Source organism: Salmo salar, chromosome ssa06 (assembly GCF_905237065.1).
Source record: "Salmo salar chromosome ssa06, Ssal_v3.1, whole genome shotgun sequence".
Classification (NCBI taxonomy): Eukaryota; Metazoa; Chordata; class Actinopteri; order Salmoniformes; family Salmonidae; genus Salmo; species Salmo salar.
Genome location: NC_059447.1, coordinates 28,858,343 through 28,884,354, shown reverse-complemented (window position 1 = coordinate 28,884,354; position 26,012 = coordinate 28,858,343). Strand labels below are relative to the sequence as shown.

The 26,012-nt window shown below is 43.5% G+C and overlaps 1 protein-coding gene across 2 annotated transcripts in view; it reads right to left on the bottom strand.

The window, feature by feature from the left end:
* Window positions 1-25,380, bottom strand: part of LOC106601567 (potassium voltage-gated channel subfamily H member 6-like) — a 39,658-nt gene extending 14,278 nt beyond the window's left edge. The window contains exons 1-7 of one of the 2 annotated variants that reach the window (XM_045720136.1): window positions 24,737-25,380; window positions 21,348-21,578; window positions 15,570-15,722; window positions 15,174-15,277; window positions 14,620-14,959; window positions 14,472-14,522; window positions 13,585-13,799 (exon numbers count right to left, since the gene is read on the bottom strand). In XM_045720136.1, the coding sequence (XP_045576092.1) occupies window positions 13,585-13,799; window positions 14,472-14,522; window positions 14,620-14,959; window positions 15,174-15,277; window positions 15,570-15,722; window positions 21,348-21,578; window positions 24,737-24,845 (1,203 nt within the window). In that variant the 5' untranslated portion in view covers window positions 24,846-25,380. The remainder of the gene's footprint in view (window positions 1-13,584; window positions 13,800-14,471; window positions 14,523-14,619; window positions 14,960-15,173; window positions 15,278-15,569; window positions 15,723-21,347; window positions 21,579-24,736) is intronic. The other variant, XM_045720137.1, reaches the window with a different exon arrangement.
* Window positions 25,381-26,012: the final 632 nt, after the last annotated feature.

Genomic DNA, 26,012 nt, shown 5'->3' with positions numbered 1-26,012 from the left:
CACACACACACACACACACACACACACACACACACACACACACACACACACACACACACACACACACACACACACACACCACAAACACATACATACAGTACACTCAGACACAAACTGAGACACACACACACAAACACACACATGCACACAAACCTATAGCTAACACAAACAAATACAGTATACGCAGAATCATGAAGCATGTTTTAATTTAGAAAAACATAAACAATATCCGTAGGTAGCGTCTGGAGCAGTGGAGGCTGCTGAGGGGAGGACGGCTCATAACAATGGCTGGAACGGAGCGAATGGAATGGTATTCAACCATTTGTTTGATGTATTTGATACCATTCCATCAATCCCACTCCAGCCATTAGCACGAGCCCATCCTCCCCAATTAAGGTGCCCCCAACCTCCTGTTGTCTGGAGTTATTTTAGTAAGAATTGTTCTACCCTACAGACTTAGTCAGAGACAGGGGGTGCAGTAGGGGGAGATGTAGGGTCTGTCTCTCTCACTGACTGTCATTCACCATCTTTCACTCTTCTACGGACCACTGATTGTACAGTCAATCACATAATGTGCTTAATCTTACGCAGACTAATCAATACCAGCAAAGATCAATGACAGGGATAATTTCCCTCTTTTTGTAAGGCGCAAATCGAAATTCAATTATAAAAGAGGGGATTACCAAGAAGCTCAGTTGCGTAACGAGACGTGACCCAGGCAAAATCCTACATGCATTCTGTACTCATAATAGATAAGGTAACTGCCATGTTGACTGCTTTTTCAGACCATTTATTTTGACCAATGGATACTTGTTTAGTAGTTAGCCACCGTAATGTGCTCTTGCAGTGATAACGATCTGTTTGACCTAAAAACTGACTATTATGTCATGGTGGAGATTTTCCTTGTTCAGAACATTCTAGCTCTTCAAACGATACAGGGATACGGTAAGAACAACTTGTAGAGAGAATGGACTGGAGGTGGAGAAAAGGAGAAAGGAAAGGGGAGAACCAGAGAGATAGAGGAGAGAAGATGGAAGATAATGACTGACACCTTGTAGACATCAACAAACATAATGGAGAGTGGAGGACAGACAGACAGACAGACAGACAGACAGACAGACAGACAGACAGACAGACAGACAGACAGACAGACAGACAGACAGACAGACAGACAGACAGACAGACAGACAGACAGACAGACAGACAGACCTCTGCTGCCCTCTACTTCCATTAGTTGCAGAGGCCAAGGTCATCGTCAGTGTCAGGCCGCGCAGAAGGCCGCTCGATACCCCCCTGCCTCCCAACGCCTCCCCTTCCAGCATCACCAGAGGGCCGCTCGATACCCCCCTGCCTCCCAACGCCTCCCCTTCCAGCATCACCAGAGGGCCGCTCGATACCCCCCTGCCTCCCAACGCCTCCCCTTCTAGCATCACCAGAGGGCCGCTCGATACCCCCCTGCCTCCCAACGCCTCCCCTTCCAGCATCACCAGAGGGCCGCTCGATACCCCCCTGCCTCCCAACGCCTCCCCTTCCAGCATCACCAGAGGGCCGCTCGATACCCCCCTGCCTCCCAACGCCTCCCCTTCCAGCATCACCAGAGGGCCGCTCGATAACCCCCCTGCCTCCCAACGCCTCCCCTTCCAGCATCACCAGAGGGCCGCTCGATACCCCCTGCCTCCCAACGCCTCCCCTTCCAGCATCACCAGAGGGCCGCTCCATACCCCCCTGCCTCCCAACGCCTCCCCTTCCAGCATCACCAGAGGGCCACTCGATACCCCCCTGCCTCCCAACGCCTCCCCTTCCAACATCACCAGAGGGCCACTCAATACCCCCCTGCCTCCCAACGCCTCCCCTTCCAGCATCACCAGAGGGCCACTCAATACCCCCCTGCCTCCCAACGCCTCCCCTTCCAGCATCACCAGAGCATAGGGCTGTTACAGTGACTGTATTACCGTCACACCAGCAGTCACGAGTCATATGACCGCAGTCAAATTCCATGTGACTGTAGTCACGGTAACTAGGCTTCTCAAAGCTCTGATGATGCTGATGGTCATTAGCAGCCTACCAAACTTGCTAACTGCTTGGTACTCAGCACTCTATTGTCCCTCTAATCACTCTGACATCAATGCAAATGTTATCAAAAATAAAATAAAACACTTCATGAGAGCCCATGAGCTCATGTTGAGCAACATTTCTATAGGCTATGCAATTGCGTGAGAAAACAACAACAGGAGTATAGTCGACCTGACTGGCATGAAAAGGAACCACGGGAAAAGCGTTTTCCATTCACTATTTAAGTGCATAGATTACATGTATTTTTCCCCCTGCCCCTGTTCCGAGACAGGTGCATGATAATGATCCATTCTAAATCAAAACAAATTTCACACATATATTATTTAGTATATGTAAAGACAAGATTAAATCAAGAATAGTCTGATGGGTGACAATATAAGCCTATCACTTCTGAATAATATATTATCACTTGTGAATGATGCCCAGCTTGTAAGGCAAGAAACAGTTCATGCTTTTTTTTCGCACACCTCATGTAGCCTAGCCCAAAGGCCTATGTGTTTTGATAAGGTTTGTATCACAACAAAGCTCTCCCTCGCCCTCCATTTGGCAAATCTGACCATAACTCTATCCTCCTGATTCCTGCTTACAATCAAAAAATAAAGCAGGAAGTACCAGTGACTCGCTCAATACGGAAGTGGTCAGAAGACGCAGATGCTAATAAGAAATCCCTCTATGCCCTCTGACGAACCATCAAACAGGCAAAGCATCAATATAGGACTAAGATTGAATCATACTATACCGGCTCCGACGCTCGTCGGATGTGGCAGGGCTTGCAAACTATTACAGACTACAAAGGGAAGCACAGCCGCGAGCCCAGCGACACAAGCCTACCAGACAAGCTAAATAACTTCTATGCTCGCATCGAGGCAAGCAACACTGAAGCATGCATGAAGCATCAGCTGTTCTGGATGACTGTGTGATCACGTTCTCTGTAGCCGATGTGAGTAAGACCTTTAAACATGTCAACATTCACAAGGCCACAGGGCCAGACGGATTACCAGGACGTGTACTCCGAGCATGCGCTGACCAACTGGCAAGTGTCTTCACTGACATTTTCAACCTGTCCCTGACTGAGTCTGTAATACCAACATGTTTCAAGCAGACCACCATAGATCCTGTACCCAAGAACATCAAGGTAACCTGCCTAAATGACTACCAACCTGTAGCACTCACGTCTGTAGCCATGAAGTGCTTTGAAATGCTGGTCATGGCTCACATCAACACCATTATCCCAGAAACCCTAGACCCACTCCAATTTGTATACCGCCCCAACAGATGCACAGATGATGCAATCTCTATTGTGCTCCACACTGCCCTTTTCCACCTGGACAAAAGGAACACCTACGTGAGAATGCTATTCATTGACTACAGCTCAGCATTCAACACCATAGTACCCACAAAGCTCATCACTAAGCTAAGGTCCCTGGAACTAAACACCTCCCTCTGCAACTGGATCCTGGACTTCCTGATGGGTCGCCCCCTGGTGGTAAGGGTAAGTAACAACACATCACCCTCAGGGGTGCATGCTCAGTCCCCTCCTGTACTCCCTGTTCACCCATGACTGCATGGCAAAGCACGACTCCTACCACATCATTAAGTTTGCTGACGACACAATGGTAGGCCTGATCACTGGCAACGCTGAGACAGCCTATAGGGAGGAGGTCTGAGTCCTGGCAGTGTGGTGCCAGCATAACAACCTCTCCCTCAATGTGATCAAGACAAAGGAGATGATTGTGGACTACAAAAAAACAGAGGACCGAGCACTGGTATGGTAACTGCTCGGCCTCCGACCGCAAGGCACTCCAGAGGGTAGTGCGTGCAGCCCAGTACATCACTGGGGCCAAGCTTCCTGCCATCCAGGACCTCTATACCAGCCGTTCTCAGAGGAAAGCCCAAAAAATTGCAAAGGACTCCAGCCACCCTAGTCATAGACTGTTCTCTCTGCTACCGCACAATAAGCGGTACCGGAGCTCCAAGTCTAGGTCAAAAAGGCTTCTTAACAGCTTCTACCCCCAAGCCATAAGACTCCTGAACAGTTAATCAAATGGCTACCCAGACTATTTGCATTGTCCCCACCCCACTCCCCATTTTTACACTGCTGCTACTCTGTTTATTATCCATTCTTAGTCGCTTTATCTCTATCTACATGTACATATTACCTCAATTACCTCGACTAATCGCTGCCCCCGCACATTGACTCTGTACCAGAACCCCCTCTATATAGCATCGCTACAGTTATTTTATTGTTGCTCCTTAATTATTTGTTATATTTCTTTTTTTTTTCTTCTTCTTTAAAACTGCATTGTTTTAAGTAAGCATTTCCCTGTAAGGTCTACTACAACTGTTGTATTCGGTGCATGTGACAAATAAAATTTGATTTGATTTGATTACAGCCTAACGGACATATATAGGCCGAGCATGAGTTTCAAGTTTGGGGAAAATAATCTTTACATGCATTATCGCATTTCCGTCATTTTCGATAACAGTGTTTTCCCGCTAATTGATTGCATTTTGGAACATTTACACTTATAGCCTACTGCCGTGTGCGCATTTCTGTGCTTATAATGTGAAGAAATAGCGTAATAGTTTATCAACATTTTAAGGTAAACATTATGATCTGTTGCTTTTCAAAGTTTTTTGATGCGAGTTGTTGGATTAGTTTGGGATCTATCACATCCCACAACTTTCCCAGAGTATGTTTGTAATATTTATTTATTGCACAGAAGGACAAGTTGACCAATAGAATAGGTCAACTTTTGTACTATGGGGGATAGTAGATTAACATAGGCTAGTGATTTTGCTGTTTGTTAGGCCTTCTCATCTTCTTGGCTGACGAAAATATGGACTGTTCTAACATCTTCAATATGCGCTTCGGGAATTCGCACAGTTGCGTCCCCGATGTGTCTTCACTTGTAGCCTCCTTCTTAGATGAAATGCCTGTGAGAAGGACCCAACCACATGACAAGCATTGGCAAATAATCATTGAAATATCCGAGAGAGCCATGTGAGTGAGAGGTGTTTCGGAGCACGGCAGCCAGGAATTATAATTCTTATATTCAGCCTAAGGGCACAACGGCCACTTTGGCCTTCAAAAGGCATGGATTTTACTGCCACACAAGGGAGATGCCGCCGGGAAATCCGAGGCCTGGTTAGAATATTATCAAGTGCTTGTCAAATTGTGAATGAGACTGGTTAAATGTGTAGCCTGCACAAGAAACAAATCAGAGCTCATGCCTTTCATGTGACTTTTTAAAAATCATAATTTGAGTCCCATCATGCAGCCTGAGAATGTATTAAAAATCAAAACATTTGCCCAACATTTGTATCACCACTAAAGTTACATAAATAACTCTAAATGAAGCATACAGGAGGACCAAGTTCTTTGTTAGCCACTCAACACTGAATAGCCACATGTACAGTGGGGGAAAAAGTATTTGATCCCCTGCTGATTTTGTACATTTGCCCACTTACAAAGAAATGATCAGTCTATAATTTTAATAGTAGGTTTATTTGAACAGTGAGAGACAGAATAACAACAAAATAATCCAGAAAAACGCTTGTCAAAAATGTTATAAAATGATTTGCATTTTAATGAGGGAAATAAGTATTTGACCCCTCTGCAAAACATGACTTAGTACTTGTTTGCAAAACCCTTGTTGGCAATCACAGAGGTCAGTCCCTTTAAGAGTATGCTCCTAATCTCAGCTCGTTACCTGTATAAAAGACACCTGGGAGCCAGAAATCTTTCTGATTGAGAGGGGGTCAAATACTTATTTCCCTCATTAAAATGCAAATTAATTTATAACATTTTTGACATGCGTTTTTCTGGATATTTTTGTTGTTATTCTGTCTCTCACTGTTCAAATAAACCTACCATTAAAATGATAGACTGATCATTTCTTTGTCAGTGGGCAAACGTACAAAATCAGCAGGGGATCAAATGCTTTTTTCCCCCACTGTAAGAACTCCCTCAAATAGTTTAGAGAAAATATCCTTTCCATTTTATTCAGCTATGTTCAATTGTACTCTTCATACTATAAAATAATAAAATATAATGCCACAGAATTTTAAGCAAATCTTGTCTGCTAACTAGTGTAGCCCACAGCCATATGGCATTGCCATATCAGGGCCTAACATCAGGACAACTCAGAGTATGCTATTCTGTTCTTCTGAAATAGACTACATTTTCTTCATATCATGTTTCTTTAGACCTGTTTAAAATAAATAATGTATTTATTGTGAAGGTGTAGGCTATATTACATGGATTTATTAGACTTTTTTAAATGTAGATGTTCCAAAGGTCTGCATCAGTGGCTTGTAGGCTACAGTATGCATGGAAGCCAGGAGATGCTAAACGTCTTTATGTTAATTAACGGTCAATTACTGTGAGACCGGCAGTTATTTGCATGACTGCCACAGCCCTACCAGAGCAACATGTTTCATAACCACCCACCTTGACCCCTTCCACCCCTGCCAGCAACACAAACAGACACATGATAGCAGAACAGCTGGAATACTCACAGTCACTGATGAAAGTGGGAAATAATCGTGGGAACGGGAAGTAGAGGGATTGAGTATGAACTGCACGTCTTAACAATAGGGCTCAAGCCCCATACTGTATATCATGCTCTGATATGATAAAAAAAAATACAAAAATAAAATATATATATATATATACACACACACAGTCGTATATATATAGTTTGCTGCTTCAGTGTCTTTAGATATTTTTGTCAGATGTTACTATGGAATACTGAAATATAATTACAAGCATTTCATAAGTGTCTTTGACACTTATTGTCTTGACAATTTCATGAAGTTGACGCAAGACCTCTCCATTCCTCCCAGGCATGCTGTCAATTAACTTCTGGGCCACATCCTCACTTATGGCAGCCCATTCTTGCATAATCAATGCTTGTAGTTTGTCAGAATTTGTGGGTTTTTGTTTGTCCACCCGCCTCTTGAGGATTGACCACGAGTTCTCAATGGGATTAAGGTCTGGGGAGTTTCCTGGCCATGGACCCAACATATCTATGTTTTGTTCCCGAGCCACTTAGTTATCACTTTTGCCTTATGCCAAGGTGCTCCATCATGCTGGAAAAGGCATTGTTCATCACCAAACTGTTCCTGGATGGTTGGGAGAAGTTGCTCTCGGAGGATGTGTTGGTACCATTCTTTATTCATGGCTGTGTTCTTAGGCAAAATTGTGAGTGAGCCCACTCCCTTGGCTGAGAAGCAACCCCACACATGAATGGTCTCAGGATGCTTTACTGTTGGCATGACACAGGGCTGATGGTAGCGCTCACCATGTCTTCGCCGGACAAGCTTTTTTCCGGATCCCCCAAACAATCGGAAAGGGGATTCATCAGAGAAAATGACTTTACCCCAGTCCTCAGCAGTCCAATCCCTGTACCTTTTGCAGAATATCAGTCTGTTCCTGATGTTTTTCCTGGAGAGAAGTGGCTTCTGTGCTGCCCTTCTTGACACCAGGCCATCCTCCAAAAATCTTTGCCTCACTGTGCGTGCAGATGCACTCACACCTGCCTGCTGCCATTCCTGAGCAAGCTCTGTACTGATGGTGCCCCGATCCCGCAGCTGAATCAACTTTAGGAGACGGTCCTGGCGCTTGCTGGACTTTCTTGGGAGCCCTGAAGCCTTCTTCACAACAATTGAACCGCTCTCCTTGAAGTTCCTGATGATCCGATAAATGGTTGATTTAGGTGCAATCTTACTGGCAGCATTATCCTTGCCTGTGAAGCCCTTTTTGTGCAAAGCAATGATGACGGCACATGTTTCCTTGCAGGTAAGCATGGTTGACAGAGGAAGAACAATGATTCCAAGCACCACCCTCCTTTTGAAGCTTCCAGTCTGTTATTCAAACTCAATCAGCATGACAGAATGATCTCCAGCCTTGTCCTCGTCAACACTCACACCTGTGTTAACGAGAGAATCACTGACATGATGTCAGCTGGTCCTTCTGTGGCAAGGCTGAAATGCAGTGGAAATGTTTTTATGGGATTCAGTTCATTTGCATGGCAAAAAGGGACTTTGCAATTAATTGCAATTCATCTGATCACTCTTCATAACATTCTGGAGTATATGCAAATTGCCATCATACAAACTGAGGCAGCAGACTTTGTGAAAATTAATATTTGTGTCATTCTCAAAACTTTTGGCCACAACTGTACAGTACCAGTCAGTTTGGACACACCTACTCATTCAAGGGTTTTTCTTTATTTTTACAATTTTCTACATTGTAGAATAATAGTGAAGACATCAAAACTATTAAATAACACATATGGAATCATGTAGTAACCAAAAAAGTGTTAAACAAATCAAAATATATTTTATATTTGAGATTCTTCAAAGGAGCCACCCTTTGCCTGGATGACAGATTTGCACACTCTTGGGATTCTCTCAACTAGCTTCATTCATGAGGAATGCATTTTAATTAACAGGTGTGCCTTGTTAGAAGTACATTTGTGGAATGTCTTTCCTTCTTAATGTGTTTTAGCCAATCAGTTTTGTTGTCACAAGGTAGGGGTGGTATATAGAAGATAGCCCTATTTGGTAAAAGACCAAGTCCATATTATGGTAAGAACAGCTCAAATAAGCAAAGAGAAATGACAGTCCATCCTTACTTTAAGACATGAAGGTCAGTCAATGAGGAAAATGTAAATGTTTCTTCAAGTGCAGTCGCAAAAACCATCAAGCGCTATGATGAAACTGGCTCTCATGAGAACTGCCGCAGGAAAGGATGACCCAGAGTTACCTCTGCTGCAGAGGATAAGTTCATTAGAGTTATCAGCCTCAGAAATTGCAGCCCAAATAAATGCTTCACAGTGTTCATGTAACAGACACATCTCAACATCAACTGTTCAGAGGAGACTATGTGAATCAGGCCTTCATGGTCGAATTGCTGCAAAGAAACCACTAATAAAGGACACCAATAAGAAGAAGAGACTTCCTTGGGCCAAGAAACACAAGCAATGGACATTAGTCCGGTGGAAATCTGTCCTTTGGTCTGATGAGTTCAAATTTGAGATTTTTGGTTCCAACAGCCGTGTCTTTGTGAGAAGCACAGTAGGTGAACAGATGATCGCTGTATGTGTGGTTCCCACCATGAAGCATGGAGGAGGAGGTGTGAGGGTGTGGGGGTGCTTTGCTGGTGACATTGTCTTTGATTTATTTAGAATTCAAGGCACACTTAACCAGCATGGCTACCACAGCATTCTGCAGCGATACACCATCCCATCTGGTTTGCGCTTAGTGGGATTATTATTTGTTTTTCAACAGGACAATGACCCAACACACCTCCAGGCTGTGTTAGGGCTATTTGATCAAGAAAGAGAGTGATGGAGTGCTGCATCAGATGACATGGCCTCCACAATCACCTGACCACAAACCAATTGAGATGGTTTGGGATGAGTTGAACCACAGAGTGAAGGAAAAGCAGCCAACAGGTGCTCAGCACACGTGGGAACTCCTTCAAGACTGTTGTAAAAGCATTCCAGGTAAAGCTGGTTGAGAGAATGATAAGAGTGTGTAAAGCTGTCATCAAGGCAAAGGGTGACTATTTGAAGAATCTCAAAAAATACATATATTTTGATTTGTTTAACTCTTTTTTGGTTACTACATGATTCCATATGTGTTATTTCATAGTTTTGATGTCTTCACTATTATTCTACAATGTAGAAAATAGTAAAAAATAAAGAAAAACCCTGGAATGAGTAGTGGTGTCCAAACTTTTTACTGGTGCTGTATATATATTTTTTCATCATGTCAGAGCACGATTATATATATGATTGATTGATTGTGAATGGGCAGTTTGACTTGCTGCTAATTTTAGCATAAATATATATATATTGTTTCTATACTGAACAAAAATATAAACCAACATGCAACAATTTCAAAGATTTTACTGAGTTACAGTTCATATGAGGAAATCAGTGAAATTAAATAAATTCATTTGGCCCTAATATATGGATTTCACATAACTGGGAATACAGATATGCAACTGTTGGTTACAGATACCTTTAAAAAAAATGGGGCTCACAATGGGCCTCAGGATCTCGTCACGGTATTTTTGGTAATTCAAATTGCCATCGATAAAATGCAATTGTGTTTGTTATCCATAGCTTATGACTGCCCATACCATAACCCGACTGCCACTATGGGGCACTCTGTTCACAACATTGACATCAGCAAACCGCTCACCCACACAACGCCGTACACATGGTCTGGTCTGCGCTTGTGAGGCCGGTTGGACATACTGCCAAATTCTCTAAAACGACGTTGGAGGCAGCTTATGGTAGGGAAATTAACATTAAATTCTCTGGCAACAGCTCTGGTGGACATTCCTGCAGTCAGCATGCCAATTGCACACTCCCTCAAAATCTGTGGCATTGTGACAAAACTGCACATTTTAGAGTGGCCTTTTATTGTCCCCAGCACAAGCTTCTTGATATGCCACACCTGTCAGGTAGATGGGTCATATTTGAACAGGAGAAATGCTCACTATCAGGGATGTAAACAAATTTGTGCACAACATTTTAGAGAAATAAGCTTTTTGTGGGTATGGAACATTTCTGGGATCTTTTATTTCAGCTCATGAAATATGGGACCAACACTTTACATGTTGCGTTTATATTTTTGTTTCATGTACATTATCTCTAAAACACTTACTTTTTAGAAAGAAATTGTTGAAATCGTCAAATATCAGTTGGAAAGGTACAAGGTTGGGGTAAATTCCATTTCCAATTCCAGTCAATTCAGGAATTCATTGAAATTCCAATTCTCTTCAATGCTTTTCAATGAGGACAATTTGGAATTGAAACGTGGTTTACTTTCTGAATTGACTGGATTTGAAATGGATTTGACCCCAACCCTGGGAAGGCAACATAATTAGCCTGGAGAAATCCAGTCTGTTTGTGCTAACATTTCACTCCTTGCCACTCCATGTCATGCCAAACATGATGATTTCTCCATGCAAATTATCTTCTAGATGTGTGAAGTTGTTGGTGAGGGTGATTAAAAAACAAACACCACAGCTCACATAATTTGATAGTACATGTGTGTGTTATTTATAGTCAGCAGCTGAGGACTACCAGGAGCAGGTTTGGAGGAAGTGGAGAGGAGGCATCTATTGGCCTGATCGATTTTTCCATTGGTAGGAACTAGAGGCACGCCAAATTGCCTCCCATGTGCACCCAGCGAGCAAGGCAGGGGGCATTGACACGGCAACCTAAAGAGCTCACCTCTCACTCAGAGCAATGCTAACATTAGCAGCAAGTCAAACTGCCCATTCACAATCAATCAACTAAATTCTGATGATATAAACCATGTTATAACACTCAAATGTAAGACATGTACGTTCACTTGACACACACACATCTAGTAATACCACAAAAAACCCTAATATTGAGTCACATTGCTCCACTTGTAGTGGACAAGTGAAGTCAGGGCAGCCAGGGTTAGCGTGTGGGTTCATCTGGCTGGTGGCCCCTCTGACTGTCCCACCACAGACATGTGGGTCAGTGTGCTACGCAGTGGTGTTGTGGGGCCATCTCACTGCGTTAGTGTTTCCATGGCATTACAGGTTATGACAATGTACTCAAACTTAGTGTGATGACATGTGGGTGTGAGAAGTTCTTCTGCTGGCACAGATGTCACACTATGGAAGGTGGGATCTTTCTTTCACACATACAAACTGTCTTTTCCCCATTCTCCCTCTTTCATATACATGCAGAGAGACAAGAGCATATAGTACAGTAGTGATGTTAAATAACATCTCCATACATGTAGCCAACAAAATGTTCATACAGGAGATAATATCCTCTTACACACTACATAACGAAAAGTATGTGGACACCTGCTCGTCGAACATCTCATTCCAAAATCATGGGCATTATTATGGAGTTGGTCCCCCTTTGCTGCCTAAACTGCCTCCACTATTCTGGGAAGGCTTTCCACTAGATGTTGGAACATTGCTGCGGGGACTTGCTTCCATTCAGCCACAAGAGCAATAGGGAGGTCGGGCACTGATGTTGGGCGATTAGGCCTGGCTCGCAGTCACCGTTTCAATTCATCCCAAAGGTGTTTGATGGGGCTGCACTGGGGCAGGTAGCGTTCTCCCGGCATCCACCAAATCCAGATTTGTCCATCTGACCGATAGATAGTGAAGTGTGATGCATCATTCCAGAGAACGCGTTTCCACTGCTCCAGAGTCCAATGGCGGCGAGCTTTACACCACTCCAGCCGACGCTTGGCACTGTGCATGCTGATCTGGCCAGTACAGTACTGTAATACTGTAATATATGTCATTTACGTAGCAGATGCTTTTATCCTAAGTGGCAACAGTGAATCTTTATATTTTCTGTAAGTGACCCCAGTTGAAATCGAACCCACAACTCTGGTCTTGCTAGTGCCATGCTCTTATGAACTGAGCCACAAACAGGACCACTACAATACATAAGTACAATACAATACTGTAAAATACAATACATATTACAGTACAGGTGGAAGATATATGATTGTCATCCCCATGAGCGTACCACCCTCCTTCAGGCCATGAATGAGTCATGTAATGACATCAATCCAGGCTGTGTCAGGCTTGGATTCTCCATGCCAAAAGGTTTTTCCCTAGGTGCATGAACAATGAGGACATTTACTGCGATGTCGATGAGAACCAATGGCCAAATGCTCAAGACAGGCTTGATGCAAACTAATGCTTGCTAAATGTTATGTTTCTTTCATTTGATTACAGTACACCTATGTTGGAATTATATCTGAACAATACAGATATTTCTTTCATCAATTGTGAAAGATCACACATGGGATATAAATTATCGAAATTTGATGTTCAGTCAATTTCAATAGATAGTGCAAGTGTATTGTCTAATGTGAAAACAGTACTGTAGCATATTATATTCAAAGGGCATTTTGAAACATGTATCTATTGGATTAACTAGCTGTTAAAATAACTACATTGAGAAGATATTAATATGTTGTGTTTTGATGATGAAATAAATGTTCACATGGTATTTCACAGTACATTTATATTTTGGATGAATGGCTGGGTGGTGAAAGATGCATTCAAACTAAATAAATGCACAATAAAACGTTTTATGAGACTTGCCGTGTTACATGTGTTACCAGTTTGGAGTTTTGTATTAAGAAAATTCACCACATACTTTTGAAAACAGCACCAAAGTGACTGAAAAAAACGTTAATTTTATATATCGTTCCTGTTTGTGTGTTTGTGTGTGTGTGTGTGTGGATGCATGTGGAAACTCTTGAGTGACATGCAGCTGCTTCATCAGCAGAAAGCTTGCAACACAGGAAGTCAGACCGAAGAGATGTAATCCACCACTTCTCAATAGCCCAATGTTCCTTTTACACAACGTCCTGTGTACACAAGCCGTACACATGCCGTTCTGAAAAAGGTTGAGTCAGGTAATCACACGGTTGTGGTTGTGTGATATGAGTGCTAGTGAGGACCATGTGTCTCACCTGTGTGACATGTGTGACCTTCTCTGTGACATCTCGGTGGCGGTCCTTTACTTTGCTGGGAGCGATGATCTCGATCTCAGTGGGCGAGGGCGGTCGCAAGAGGTCGGAGGCGAAACTGAGTGTGAGGGGGTTACGAGTGCTGGTCCTGCGAGTGCTGGTCCTGCGTCGCATCAGGTCCGAGTCTGAGGTGGAGCTCAGAGTACCGGCCTTCAGGTCTGCACACAACAACACTCATCTCTCATTACTGTGTCTCTATCTATTTTCAACGACTAGGTTACATATTATATGATCATTCAAATCCTTTATTTAAACTGCAAGTAACACATTCAGAACTAAAAATATAATGTGTTATAATGCAATTTCCATTCCTCTAGGTGAGAAACATCTTGGTTTATACTGAGCAAAGCATCTGAGTGAGAAAGATACAGAGAAAGTGTATTATCTATTTCACTTGTTTTGGCAATGTAAACATGTGTTTCTCATGCCAATAAAGCCAATTAAATTGAATTGACAGAGTAATGAAATGAGAGGGAGTGTGTTAATGCATTGCGAGGATGCATGTATTCCTCTACATTATTTCCCTGGGGTAGATGGGAAGTCCACAGCCCCACACTCCATAGCCCATAGTATTAGCTGTGTGATGAGTAAAGGATGGCCTCTGAGTGACTGGGACTCCTATAGACCTGGCACACACACACACGCACACACACACACACACACACACACACACACACACACACACACACACACACACACACACACACACACACACACACACACACACACAGGCTATAGGTTAGAGGCATTGATTAGTGACCCTGCTGCTGCACATGCTCAGTGTTTGAGGAATGGGAGTGAGGATTCGCATTTTCTAGAGAACAGAATACCTCCAACAGGCCCAGGTAGCTTTGGCTTGGTTTGTTTTGATTCAGATGGAACTGTAAGAGGAGACAGCCACATTTCTTCCTGTCAGAGGGGGTACAAAAATGGCAACAGACTACACTTTTGACTGGGTACACACACACACAAACTCACTGCTGTTGGAGCGTGGGTCTCCTGGTCGGCCCGACTCAGCCCTCATGCTGTCGAGGTCATCCAGGGAGGAAGCTCTGCGGAGGCTGCCGACAGTCTCTCTGGAGCGGCTCCGGGGCAGGACCGTCCTGGGGAAGGCTGCACTGGAGAAGGGGCTGCTGGGGAGGAAGGGCACGCTGGGTTCCAGCCGCTCCGACAATAGGGACAGCAGTTTGGGGGAGTAGTGGCTTGCAGGCTGGGAGGACTCATGGTCCTGCTCTATCAGCGCCTCTGTCTCAGACTGCATGCAGCTCTCCTTGGACGGGATACGGAATTCTTTCAGAGGGATCTCTTCACTGTTGGGCTGAATTAGGGAAGGAGGAAGAGGACAATCATAGGTTAAATATTGTACTAGATTTCTACTTACTGCTAAATGTATGTGACTGAAGCTATATTCATTACAAAACATAAGAGATACAGGAACTGAGATAATCAAGATATATTATATGTAAGGTCATATTTAGACGAGTACTGTGTGTATAGGCCTATGTGTGTATGGGAGTCTCTGGCCACCTTACCTGTAGGTAGTCCACCACCACCCCCTCAAACTGGTCTTTGGCGAGGGAAGACCGACGCATTGCACGTACCAATGGCAGTCTCAACTTCAGCCTGCGACTCTGCCCTGAGAAACCACAGAGGGCTTATACATCCACATTACATAAATACACCTAGAGTACCAGGATGTAGTCACATTCTGTATGTTATAACACAGCTACATTCAACATGGAATAAACAGGTTGATGCAGACAGACAGACAGACAGACAGACAGACAGACAGACAGACAGACAGACAGACAGACAGACAGACAGACAGACAGACAGACAGACAGACAGACAGACAGACAGACAGACAGACAGACAGACAGACAGACAGACAGACACACTGTCATCACACACACACTTTCCACACTGACCTGCCCATACCCAACCCTGGGCCACCCTCTGTCTCAGACCTGGTTTCTTGAGGGAGGGGTCAATGATTTCCTGGAAGTTGAGGATGAACATGATGACCTGTCCCTCCGCTTTCTTCACAGGAACCACATCAATCAGACAGGGCCTGCAGGTCCCTGCAGGGGGGAGAGACATAACATTATAAAGCTGCTAATGGCCATCCTAACCTGGGCTCAAAGGTAACTAAGTAGACTTCAGGACAGCTCAAGTAACTATAAATATTGTTTAATATTATCTGACTGTGCTCTCTTTAACACTGAACACATTTAGACTCAGAGTCTCAGGTTTCATGGTTGGTGGGCTGTTACTGCCATCTCATTTCAGTTTTATGTGGAGAGGCCTTCCAAACAGCTGTACAGTCTTGTAGTTTCTTTCCATGACTGGATGTTTTCCCAGGGCATTTATGAGACCCTCCTTTCTGTTTAAGTGAAGCCAGGGTGGGGGCTGTCAACATGTCCTAGCATAGGAGAAACCGATAGAGGGGTGAAGCAGCAAATGAGATATAGAGTGAGATAGAGAATAAGACCAATGAAAATGTAGACAGACTGTAGGAAGAGGGGAGGGAGAGAGCGGGCGAGAGGGAGAGCTAGAGAAAGAGAGAGAGGAAGAAAGAAAGCAAGATAACTAAAGAAGAGAGGGGTTTAGAGTGGTATATCAATCGTAGTACTGAGCGATTAGGGCTTTTTGAGGTGCATTCTTCTCTCTTCTGTAGTAGGCGTAAATGAAACACAGACCGAACAAGTAGATGTGCAATGGATTATAGTCATTGTAGTTAATTACCATGTTTTATGCACTAAACTATGTAGAATATTGGCTTGTTCGAAACTACAACTACCTACTACAAGTTCTTGAAATTTTCGGCATTGACCTCTGCAGCAGAGGTAACTCTAGCTCGTCCTTTCCTGCAGCGGTCCTCATGAGAGCCAGTTTCATCATAGCACTTCATGGTTTTTGCGACTGCACTTGAAGAAACGTTGAAATTTTCCTCATTGACTGACCTTCATATCTTACAGTCATGATGGACTGTCGTTTCTCTTTGCTTATTTGAGCTGTTCTTTCCATAATATGGACTTGGTATTTTACCAAATAGGGCTATATTCTGTATACTACCCCTACCTTGTCACAACACAACTGATTGGCTCAAACGCATTAAGAAGTAAAGAAATTCCACAAATGTACTTTTAACAAGGCACACCTGTTAATTGAAAGGCATTCCAGGTGACTACCTCATGAAGCTGGTTGAGAGAATGCCAAGAGTGTGCAAAGTTGTCATCAAGGCAAAGGGTGGCTCCTTTGAAGAATCTCAAATATAAAATATTGATTGTATTGTTTAACACGTTTTTGGTTACTACATGATTCCATATGTGTTATTTCATAGTTTTGATGTCTTCACTATTATTCTTCAATGTAGAAAATAGTAAAAATAAAGAAAAACCCTTGAATAAGTAGGTGTGTCCAAACCTTTGACTGGTACTGTAGGTAGAAGCTTACGAATAACATTTTGGGTGAGTTTGGACATTTACAAGTGAATGTGAATGAGAGACATGGTGCAAATGAACAAAGTTTGACACATGCTTGTTTGAAGGAAAAACAGTACTGGCTCTGGAGCAGCATGTGTACACGCTGTGTCTGTGTGGAGTGCGGAGTCGCTAGGGCAACGGACCTGCCTGCTCTGCTCTGAGAAAATGGGGGAGGAGACGGGCCGAGAACAGAGAGGAGAAAAAATGCAAGGAAATCAAAAGATAGCAGTGACAGTTGTACAGATAACTCATCCAAAGGGCTTTGACTTCTCAAACATTGTCACGACTTCTGCCGAAGTTGGTGCCTCTCCTTGTTCGGGCGGCGTTCGGCGGTCGCCGTCACCGTCTTTCTAGCCTCCACCGATCTACATTTCTTTTTCCATTTGTTTTGTCTGTATTGTTCACACCTGGTTCCCATTACATTTTAATTATTTCCCTATTTAACCCTCTGGAGCCATCATGGTTTTGTGCGTGTTTATTGTTGTCAGTTGTCTCGTTTATGTGATTCTGGATTTTCGTTCTCCTTGTTGGAGGATTGATTTTGAGTAAAGTTACTATTAGTACTCATCTCTGTGTCCTGCGCCTGACTCCGCCTTACCTACATCACCTAGACTCTGACAAACATGGCAGAAAGCTAACACAATATGATGCCCCGTCACCTTATTAATTCAGCACTTACTTAGATACTGTGCATTCGGAAAGTATTCAGACCCCTTCACTTTTTCAACGTTTTGTTTCGTTACAGCCTTATTTGTCCTCATCCATCTACACACAATACCCCAGAATGACAGAACAAAAACTTGTAGCAAATTTATTAAAAATAAAAAACTGAAATATCACATTTACTGTACATAAGTATTCAGACCCTTTACTCAGTACTTTGTTGAAGCACCTTTGGCATTGTTGACTTTCAATATAAAACACAACCCTGTCAATACACAGATGGACTCCCCTGTTCCTGCTTACTCCCATTGTGCTATAACACAAACAAACATGTGACTGGCTCAACTGTTCTGGGGAACTACGGTAAGTCTCATAATGTAAAATAATGTGACAGGTGAAAAGAAGAACACGGTCTGCTTTATCTCCTAGCGCTCTCCTAACATATTGCACAAGTTGACTGCAGGTACTCACCTAAAAAACAGACACAAATATGACAATTTACAGAAAAACTTCAAAGAAACAGTTTCAAAGGTATTGACGGTATTGAAAAACCATCCTGTGGCTATTTCCAAATACCCTGGTATATGGGGTATACTGCCCAAGCCTAATTGATTCCCATTCAAAATCCTATTTTCCCTAACCCCTAAACCTAACCCTTAACCAAACCCTAATGTAAAGCATCTGTGTGTAGCTGGTGAGATGAGTCAGGCGCAGGACAGCAGATATGAGTAATGAAAGCAATTTTACTCAATAATATCACAATAGACGTTGTATAAATACAAGGCCACAAAAAGATAGACCGCAATACAATAAACAATTACTCACAAACAAACATGGGGGAACAGAGGGTTAAATAATGAACAAGTAATTGGGGAATTGAAAGCAGGTGTGTAAGACAAAGACAAAACAAATGGAAAATGAAAAGTGGATCGGCGATGGCTAGAAGGCCGGTGATGTCAACCGCCGAACACCACCCGAACAAGGAGAGGGACCGACTTCGGCGGAAATCGTGACACCTAACCCTAACTCCAACTCTTAACCCCTAATCCTAATTGTAACCCTAACCCCTAAACCTAACCCCTAAGGCTTAAACAGCCATTTTCATTGTGGGGACCGGCAAAATGTCCCCGGAGTAATGTCCCCAGGAAATGTCCTTGTTTTACACACACACACACACACACACACACACACACACACACACACACACACACACACACACACACACACACACACACACACACACACACACACACACACACACACACACACACACACACACACACACACACACACACACATTAACAAACAAACACATTCATTCAGTTTTAGGATCAATTAAGATCAATCAAGTACAGCAACATAATGCATTTTTATTGTGTATGATGAATTGTACCCATTTACAATTCATTCGTGCTTGTGTGCGCACCTGCGTTCATGACTGTATGCATTACTGGGATACAAAATAAATAGACGTTCAGTGGATTTGAGCTGGCACACTGACAATATTTCCATGACAACAAGCTCTCCGACACGGCACTTCTCATGCCCAAATGACCAACGTAACGGCATTGTGTCTACAGCCTCACTAGCCAGGTCTGTTTGCTTGTCCCTCTGTCCTTGGCAGGGGTCGCAAACAAACGGGAAAATAATGACATTTTTAAGGAACAGAATCAGAACCAGACCAGGGAACGAAAGTGATCTATATTGTTCTGGAACAGAACCATTATTTAAAAGTCCCATAAAAAAAATGCAACAAAGCGCCTATGCAAAGCTCTTCCTCTGTCAATCATTAACTTCTTCCAAAGTCTGCCAGCTGAAAATCTTTGCCAGTGTGTGTGCGTGTAGCCTATCTGCCCCTCAGAAGCATAGCTGTAGCCTGCGGACATTACAAACATAATTCAGAAGATAGGGAGAGAGATTTTTTATTACAGAAGGATGGATTAACTTTTTCAATGCTAGTTAGGGATCCTATAGTTCACATTGGATTTATTAACTATAAAAAGGTAAGATGTGTTTTTAATTCAGGTGCCGCTCTGCACACGCAAGCTTGTTAGCTAGCCAGCTACTCTGGTCCAACGTTAAGCCAACTCTGAAGTTCAAAGACATTCAAAAATCTTCCAGAGAAGCCTCTCCTCCGTAGGTATAATTCTATGGGCCTAATTCAGATAATGCATGTCATCACAAGATCCCCAGCGTTTCAAGCCAAGCCTCCTCCCCTACCCTCTCTCTCTGTCTCCCCACTCGCAAAATTTCAGTTGCATCTCACGCCCTACACTTGTCTTTCCATAACGCATGTGAACAACTCACTGAGCTATAGCGTGCCAGCTCTATAGCAAGCTGCTCTATCCATACTGTATGATTGGAAAAGTCATTTAATGTCGAGCTAAATGGAAAATAAATAAAGGTTTAAAAAGGAACAGAAAGTAACGATATAAACGGGTACTTTGGGGGGGTTGAACCGGTTCAGAACTGTATCTTGCTGGTCGGAACAGTGTAACGAAAAAAATGATATATGGTTCTGTTCAGAACAAAACGATTGGAAAATAATTTTGGTTCCAACCCCGGGTCCTGTGTACATGTACAAGAGACAAAACACAGGACCATACAAGTATTGTATTTTTTTTAATTTAAAAAAATCACAAGAGTAGTGCACTGGGCCTTTACTTGTCCTGTATTAGCGGACATATATAGCCTTCCGTAGCGCGGGCAAAAAATAAATAATCTGCACTCCCCTATCCCCCTGCAGCACCCCCACCCCCAAAACTACCTAGTGCAGCTATGCACAGGATGGGAATGGGGAGTGGGGATGTCACGCCCTGATCCGTTTCACCTGTCTTTGTGATTGTCTCCACCGACCTCCAGGTGTCACCGGTCTTCCCAATTATTCCCAGGGTATTTATTCCTGTGTTCTCTGTTTGTCTGTGCCAGTTTGTCTTGTCAAGTCAACCAGCGTGTTTTTCTGTGCTCCTGCTTTTTCTTGTCTCTGTTTTTCTAGTCCTCCTGCTTTTGACCTTTTGCCTGCCCTGACACTGAGCCCGCCTGCCTGACCATTCAGCCTGCCCTGACCTTGAGCCTGCCTGCGTCCCTGTACCGTTTGGAACTCTGACCTGGTTCTGAACTTTTACCTGTCCTCGACCTGCTTCTTGCCTGCCCTTTGTTGTTTAATAAATATCAGAGACTCGAACCATCTGCCTCCTGTGTCTGCATCTGGGTCTCGCCCTGTGTCGTTATAGGGGATGAATAAACATGTTGCAGGTGAGGTAAGCAGGCCAAGACAGCTCCACCATGTCCACTCCCCAGACAGATAAATTAGTAGATGAGAGTTCACTGAGTCTGCAGCAGTTGGCTCCACATACTGTAACACTGCATCATACAGAAGCATTATATAAAAGTGAGAGGGAGACAGCCATGACACTTGGAGGGACCAAAATATTCTGTATGTGACCTTTACAGCACTCCCCACTATAAAGAAGGGGAGTAATGTTGTAACTTTGACTCTCTTGCTCTTTCCATCTCTTTCTCTCTGAATCTCAGTCTAAACCTCCACCTTCTCCTTACCTTCTTTGTTGTAGTAGAGGATCTCCACCTTGCGCTCCTCTGACCCTAGCAGGGCCTGTGCCAGCTGTGTCAGGGCAGACTTCATGGTGCCAGGCCCCACCAAGAACTGGCAGGTGCAGGGCTGCTGCATGATTTCTGCCCGCGAAAAGCCAAACATCTGGCAGAAGCCCTCGTTACAGTAGATAATGCCACAGTTCTTCATCTGAGCATTGGCTATCAGGAACTTACGATCTGGGAGGAAACCAAGGGGAGAGTCAGAGCAGATATGTAAATGTACGAATATGGTGGGAATGTGGGAAATTACAGTACAATTATAATTGAAGGCTTATTACATCAAATGCAATATGCAAAATCGGACAATCAAAGTTTATCTAACTTCAGAAACATTCAGTTATCATATTCAGGTAATGATCATTTCAAGGAGAAGTCTCTCAATCAGATCCAAATCAAGTCTGGACTGTGTTCATTTCAGTATCGCACTCAACTAACCACATTCACCTCAACGTCAAGTTGAAATTGGAGTAATCAAGTCTGTCCCTCTGCGGCACAAATCATATCAGTGCAATGATTCAAGATGGCCCCAGAGGGACAAATACGGAGCAGCTGGACTCAGCAATGACAGTCCGCAATCAAGATTATAATATACTGCAATAGGTTTCAGCTGTCCTTACCTAGGTTCATGAGTGTGGCTATTGTCTCCAGCGCTAATGACAATTGCCTTGGAAGTCACATCAGCTACACTGATATTGTCGTACAGCGTGATATTCAATCAGTACAGTTTATGTTGAAAAGCTGCTCAAACATCTGTGCCTCTGACTCTGTCTCTACTCCTCTTTTTATCCACTCGTGAAACTGAGTTACACAACTCTCATTCTTCCCCATTTAAACAAATATGAGGAGAGCGATTTGGAGCTTCACCCAGAAAAAGCAGAACCCCTTCCCCCTCTTTGCTCCTCTGTGTAGAGTAAATAGGTGAGGTCGCTTGGTGGAAAGTACATTCTATCCTAAGTCATTATCAATGCCTCAGAACACAGACACCCAGACTCAGATTGTTGCTAAGCAGCAGTGGTTTGGCACACGCATCACCCAGCAGGGTGCTTACGCACACACGCACACAGAGATAAGGAAGACATCAGTTTGATGGGACTTATCGGTCTGTCTCTGAGGACCTCTCTGCAGAGAGCTTTGAAAATCCCAGAGTAACATAACACAATTAATTCCGAAATGTCACCTGCCAGCACAGCAAATTAAACAAGCTGAAATCCTTTAACATGAAATTGAGGTGAAAAGAGGAACATTGGATCTTCTCTTTAATGTGGAGCAGCGGTGGAGAGGGTTATTTTGAGCCATACCCCTGTGGTCAACAGACTGCCTTCACACTGTGACTGAAGAACACTGACAGTGACAGGCACAGTAGTCACAGTCAGACTTACAGTAGCATAGAAATAGGCCACTACTGAGCTAGGTTATAGGCCACTACTGAGCTAGGTTATAGGCCACTACTGAGCTAGGTTATAGGCCTCTACTGAGCTAGGTTATAGGCCTCTACTGAGCTAGGTTATAGGCCACTACTGAGCTAGGTTATAGGCCACTACTGAGCTAGGTTATAGGCCTCTACTGAGCTAGGTTATAGGCCTCTACTGAGCTAGGTTATAGGCCACTACTGAGCTAGGTTATTGGCCACTACTGAGCTAGGTTATAGGCCTCTACTGAGCTAGGTTATAGGCCACTACTGAGCTAGGTTATAGGCCACTACTGAGCTAGGTTATAGGCCTCTACTGAGCTAGGTTATAGGCCTCTACTGAGCTAGGTTATAGGCCACTACTGAGCTAGGTTATTGGCCACTACTGAGCTAGGTTATAGGCCTCTACTGCGCTAGGTTATAGGCCTCTACTGAGCTAGGTTATAGGCCTCTACTGAGCTAGGTTATAGGCCACTACTGAGCTAGGTTATAGGCCACTACTGAGCTAGGTTATAGGCCTCTACTGAGCTAGGTTATAGGCCTCTACTGAGCTAGGTTATAGGCCACTACTGAGCTAGGTTATTGGACACTACTGAGCTAGGTTATAGGCCTCTACTGAGCTAGGTTATAGGCCTCTACTGAGCTAGGTTATAGGCCTCTACTGAGCTAGGTTATAGGCCTCTACTGAGCTAGGTTATAGGCCTCTACTGAGCTAGGTTATAGGCCACTACTGAGCTAGGTTATAGGCCACTACTGAGCTAGGTTATAGGCCTCTACTGAGCTAGGTTATAGGCCTCTACTGAGCTAGGTTATAGGCCACTACTGAGCTAGGTTATAGGCCTCTACTGAGCTAGGTTATAGGCCTCTACTGAGCTAGGTTATAGGCCTCTACTGAGCTAGGTTATAGGCCTCTACTGAGCTAGGTTATAGGCCTCTACTGAGCTAGGTTATAGGCCTCTACTGTAATTGAAGTTCAGTGCTAATCAGAGCCATTCCTCTTTTTTAAACAACTGGATTTCTTCTTTGCTGAATGGATCAATAATGTTTTGTTTGAGTGGGTTGCAAAGACATTCTGGGGCAGTTTCTGAGTGAGCAATAGTCAACTACGATACCATTTAATTCAAGACAAAAGCACAGAAACGAAGAGGCATTGTGGGTGTAAAGTGTGCTGTGATGTGCTGCATAAGGCCCTGTTCAAGAAGGATATCACTCAGTTATATGCACTAACAGAGTGTGTAGTTGTAGTTAGTGGTCACATGCAAACTCTGTAAAGCAAAGAAATGATGTACTCTTTCTATCAGGATCCAGTGGTCTGACCAGTTTAAGAACGGAGAACATGTTAACTCATGCAATATAATCTAGTGCAGCATGTGAATTCATGCAACATGTGGAAAACATAGGCAGGTGCAAAGACATACTAAACACACAAACCTATAGTATTAACATGACAATTTGGCATATTCAGCACATGCATATGGACATAACCTAAGTTTGAACTGTAAATCAAATGACGAGATAGAAGGAGTATCGCCAGAGGGTCTTGGGCATTTACAGGGCAATGCAGTAACACCTGTGCCATGCCATTAATGCCCAAGCCATAGTACAGGGGTTACACCAACAGGCAGGCAGGCAGGCAGGCAGACAGACAGACAGACAGACTTAAATTGAAGCATCTGCTTGATTACAGAAACAGCCATGTAGCACTCATATTCGGATCAATAGAAACCGGGGGGACCACTAGACAAATGCATTTGTCTTTACATTTTATTACACTTTGCATGGTTGAAAGGTTACATGGAAAAGGCATTCACTTTCATTTCTACCCAGTCTAATTGTTTGTTGTTGGGATTATACAGTTATAACAGCTTGCTCATGGTCACATTATGTTATTACTTTTTCAGTCATAATGTAAAGTGTGTCCACTTACTTTGTCCATCGAATTTCCGGATAATGGTGTCCAGATAAGTGTTCTGGAGGGCTACATGACCGCGTCTCACAGGCATTTTGACGCAAAAAGATGAGACTTCTCGACGCATGAACCTCCAGAGTTTGAAATAAATCAAATTAAAGACGAAGTAGGGAAATACTCTATGCAAAAATGGCCCCGCATACAGGCGAATTCAATATGCGATGGCTGGTGAGCAAAGCGACAAGAAAATGTCACAAGGCAGCAGCGGCGAGGACCAGTTGCTAGGGCGATAAAAAAAAGGCGCTCGCTCCATAGGAGAGAGAACTGGAAGCCGGTTTTTGCGTGCGGTACACAGGAAAGTGTAAAAACGGTATTTCATAAGTCATAAAACGTTCCACTTTGCCTACAAAATAATAAATAGGCTCTACAATTAGTCTAGCCTTGCCAGTCGTTATCATCTAATGAAGAGGAGAAAAACCAACACCGCCCTCCACGTCAACAAGATCAAAGAGAAGTGAAAGAAAAGGGGTAAATCGAAGTCTTAACCGCTACGTTTCATCCGGACAGTAGAAGAAGCTACTATTTGGCGAATCTCGGATGCCCTCCCCATTTGACAGGGTTGACCAAGCACTGCGCGGGGCAGGGGGAGTCATCATCCCACCAGACGCGCCTGACACTTTTTGACAGTGAGCAGAGACACCCTCATCAACTGCTTCGCTGCACATCACACGTCTCTACGCGCACTCTCTCTCTCTCTCTCTCTCTTTGGCCTCTGTAATGCTCCTCTTCATTTCTTTCATCTCAATAATTGACAGGGTGAAGGGTATCAGTCCAGTGTGTTTGTGTATGATCCATAAATGTTTCATTTGGGGAATTCATGCTATAAGTGACCACACGGTTAATGGTCCAATGCAGCCGTTTTTATCTCAATATCAAATCATTTCTGGATAACAGTTAAGTACCTTACTGTGATTGTTTTAATTGAAAATGATCAAAAAGAAACAAAAGTAGCTTCTTAGCAAAGAGCAATTTCTCAAGAAAGAATTTTGCTAGGACTGTCTTTTCAAACGTCTCTTACACAAAAAGGGCATTATCATCATTTTCACAATTTCACAGGTTTATTCCAACATCATAGGGTGGAAATATATATAAAACACAGAGAAATCACGTGTTTGACTACACTGGGCCTTTAATTTAAAAAAAAGACAAACAAGATCAGAATTCTGAGAATCGGATCCCCCTCCTCATAAACAGCCACTGAACCAGCTTGGTGAATAACAGCCCATTGATATGT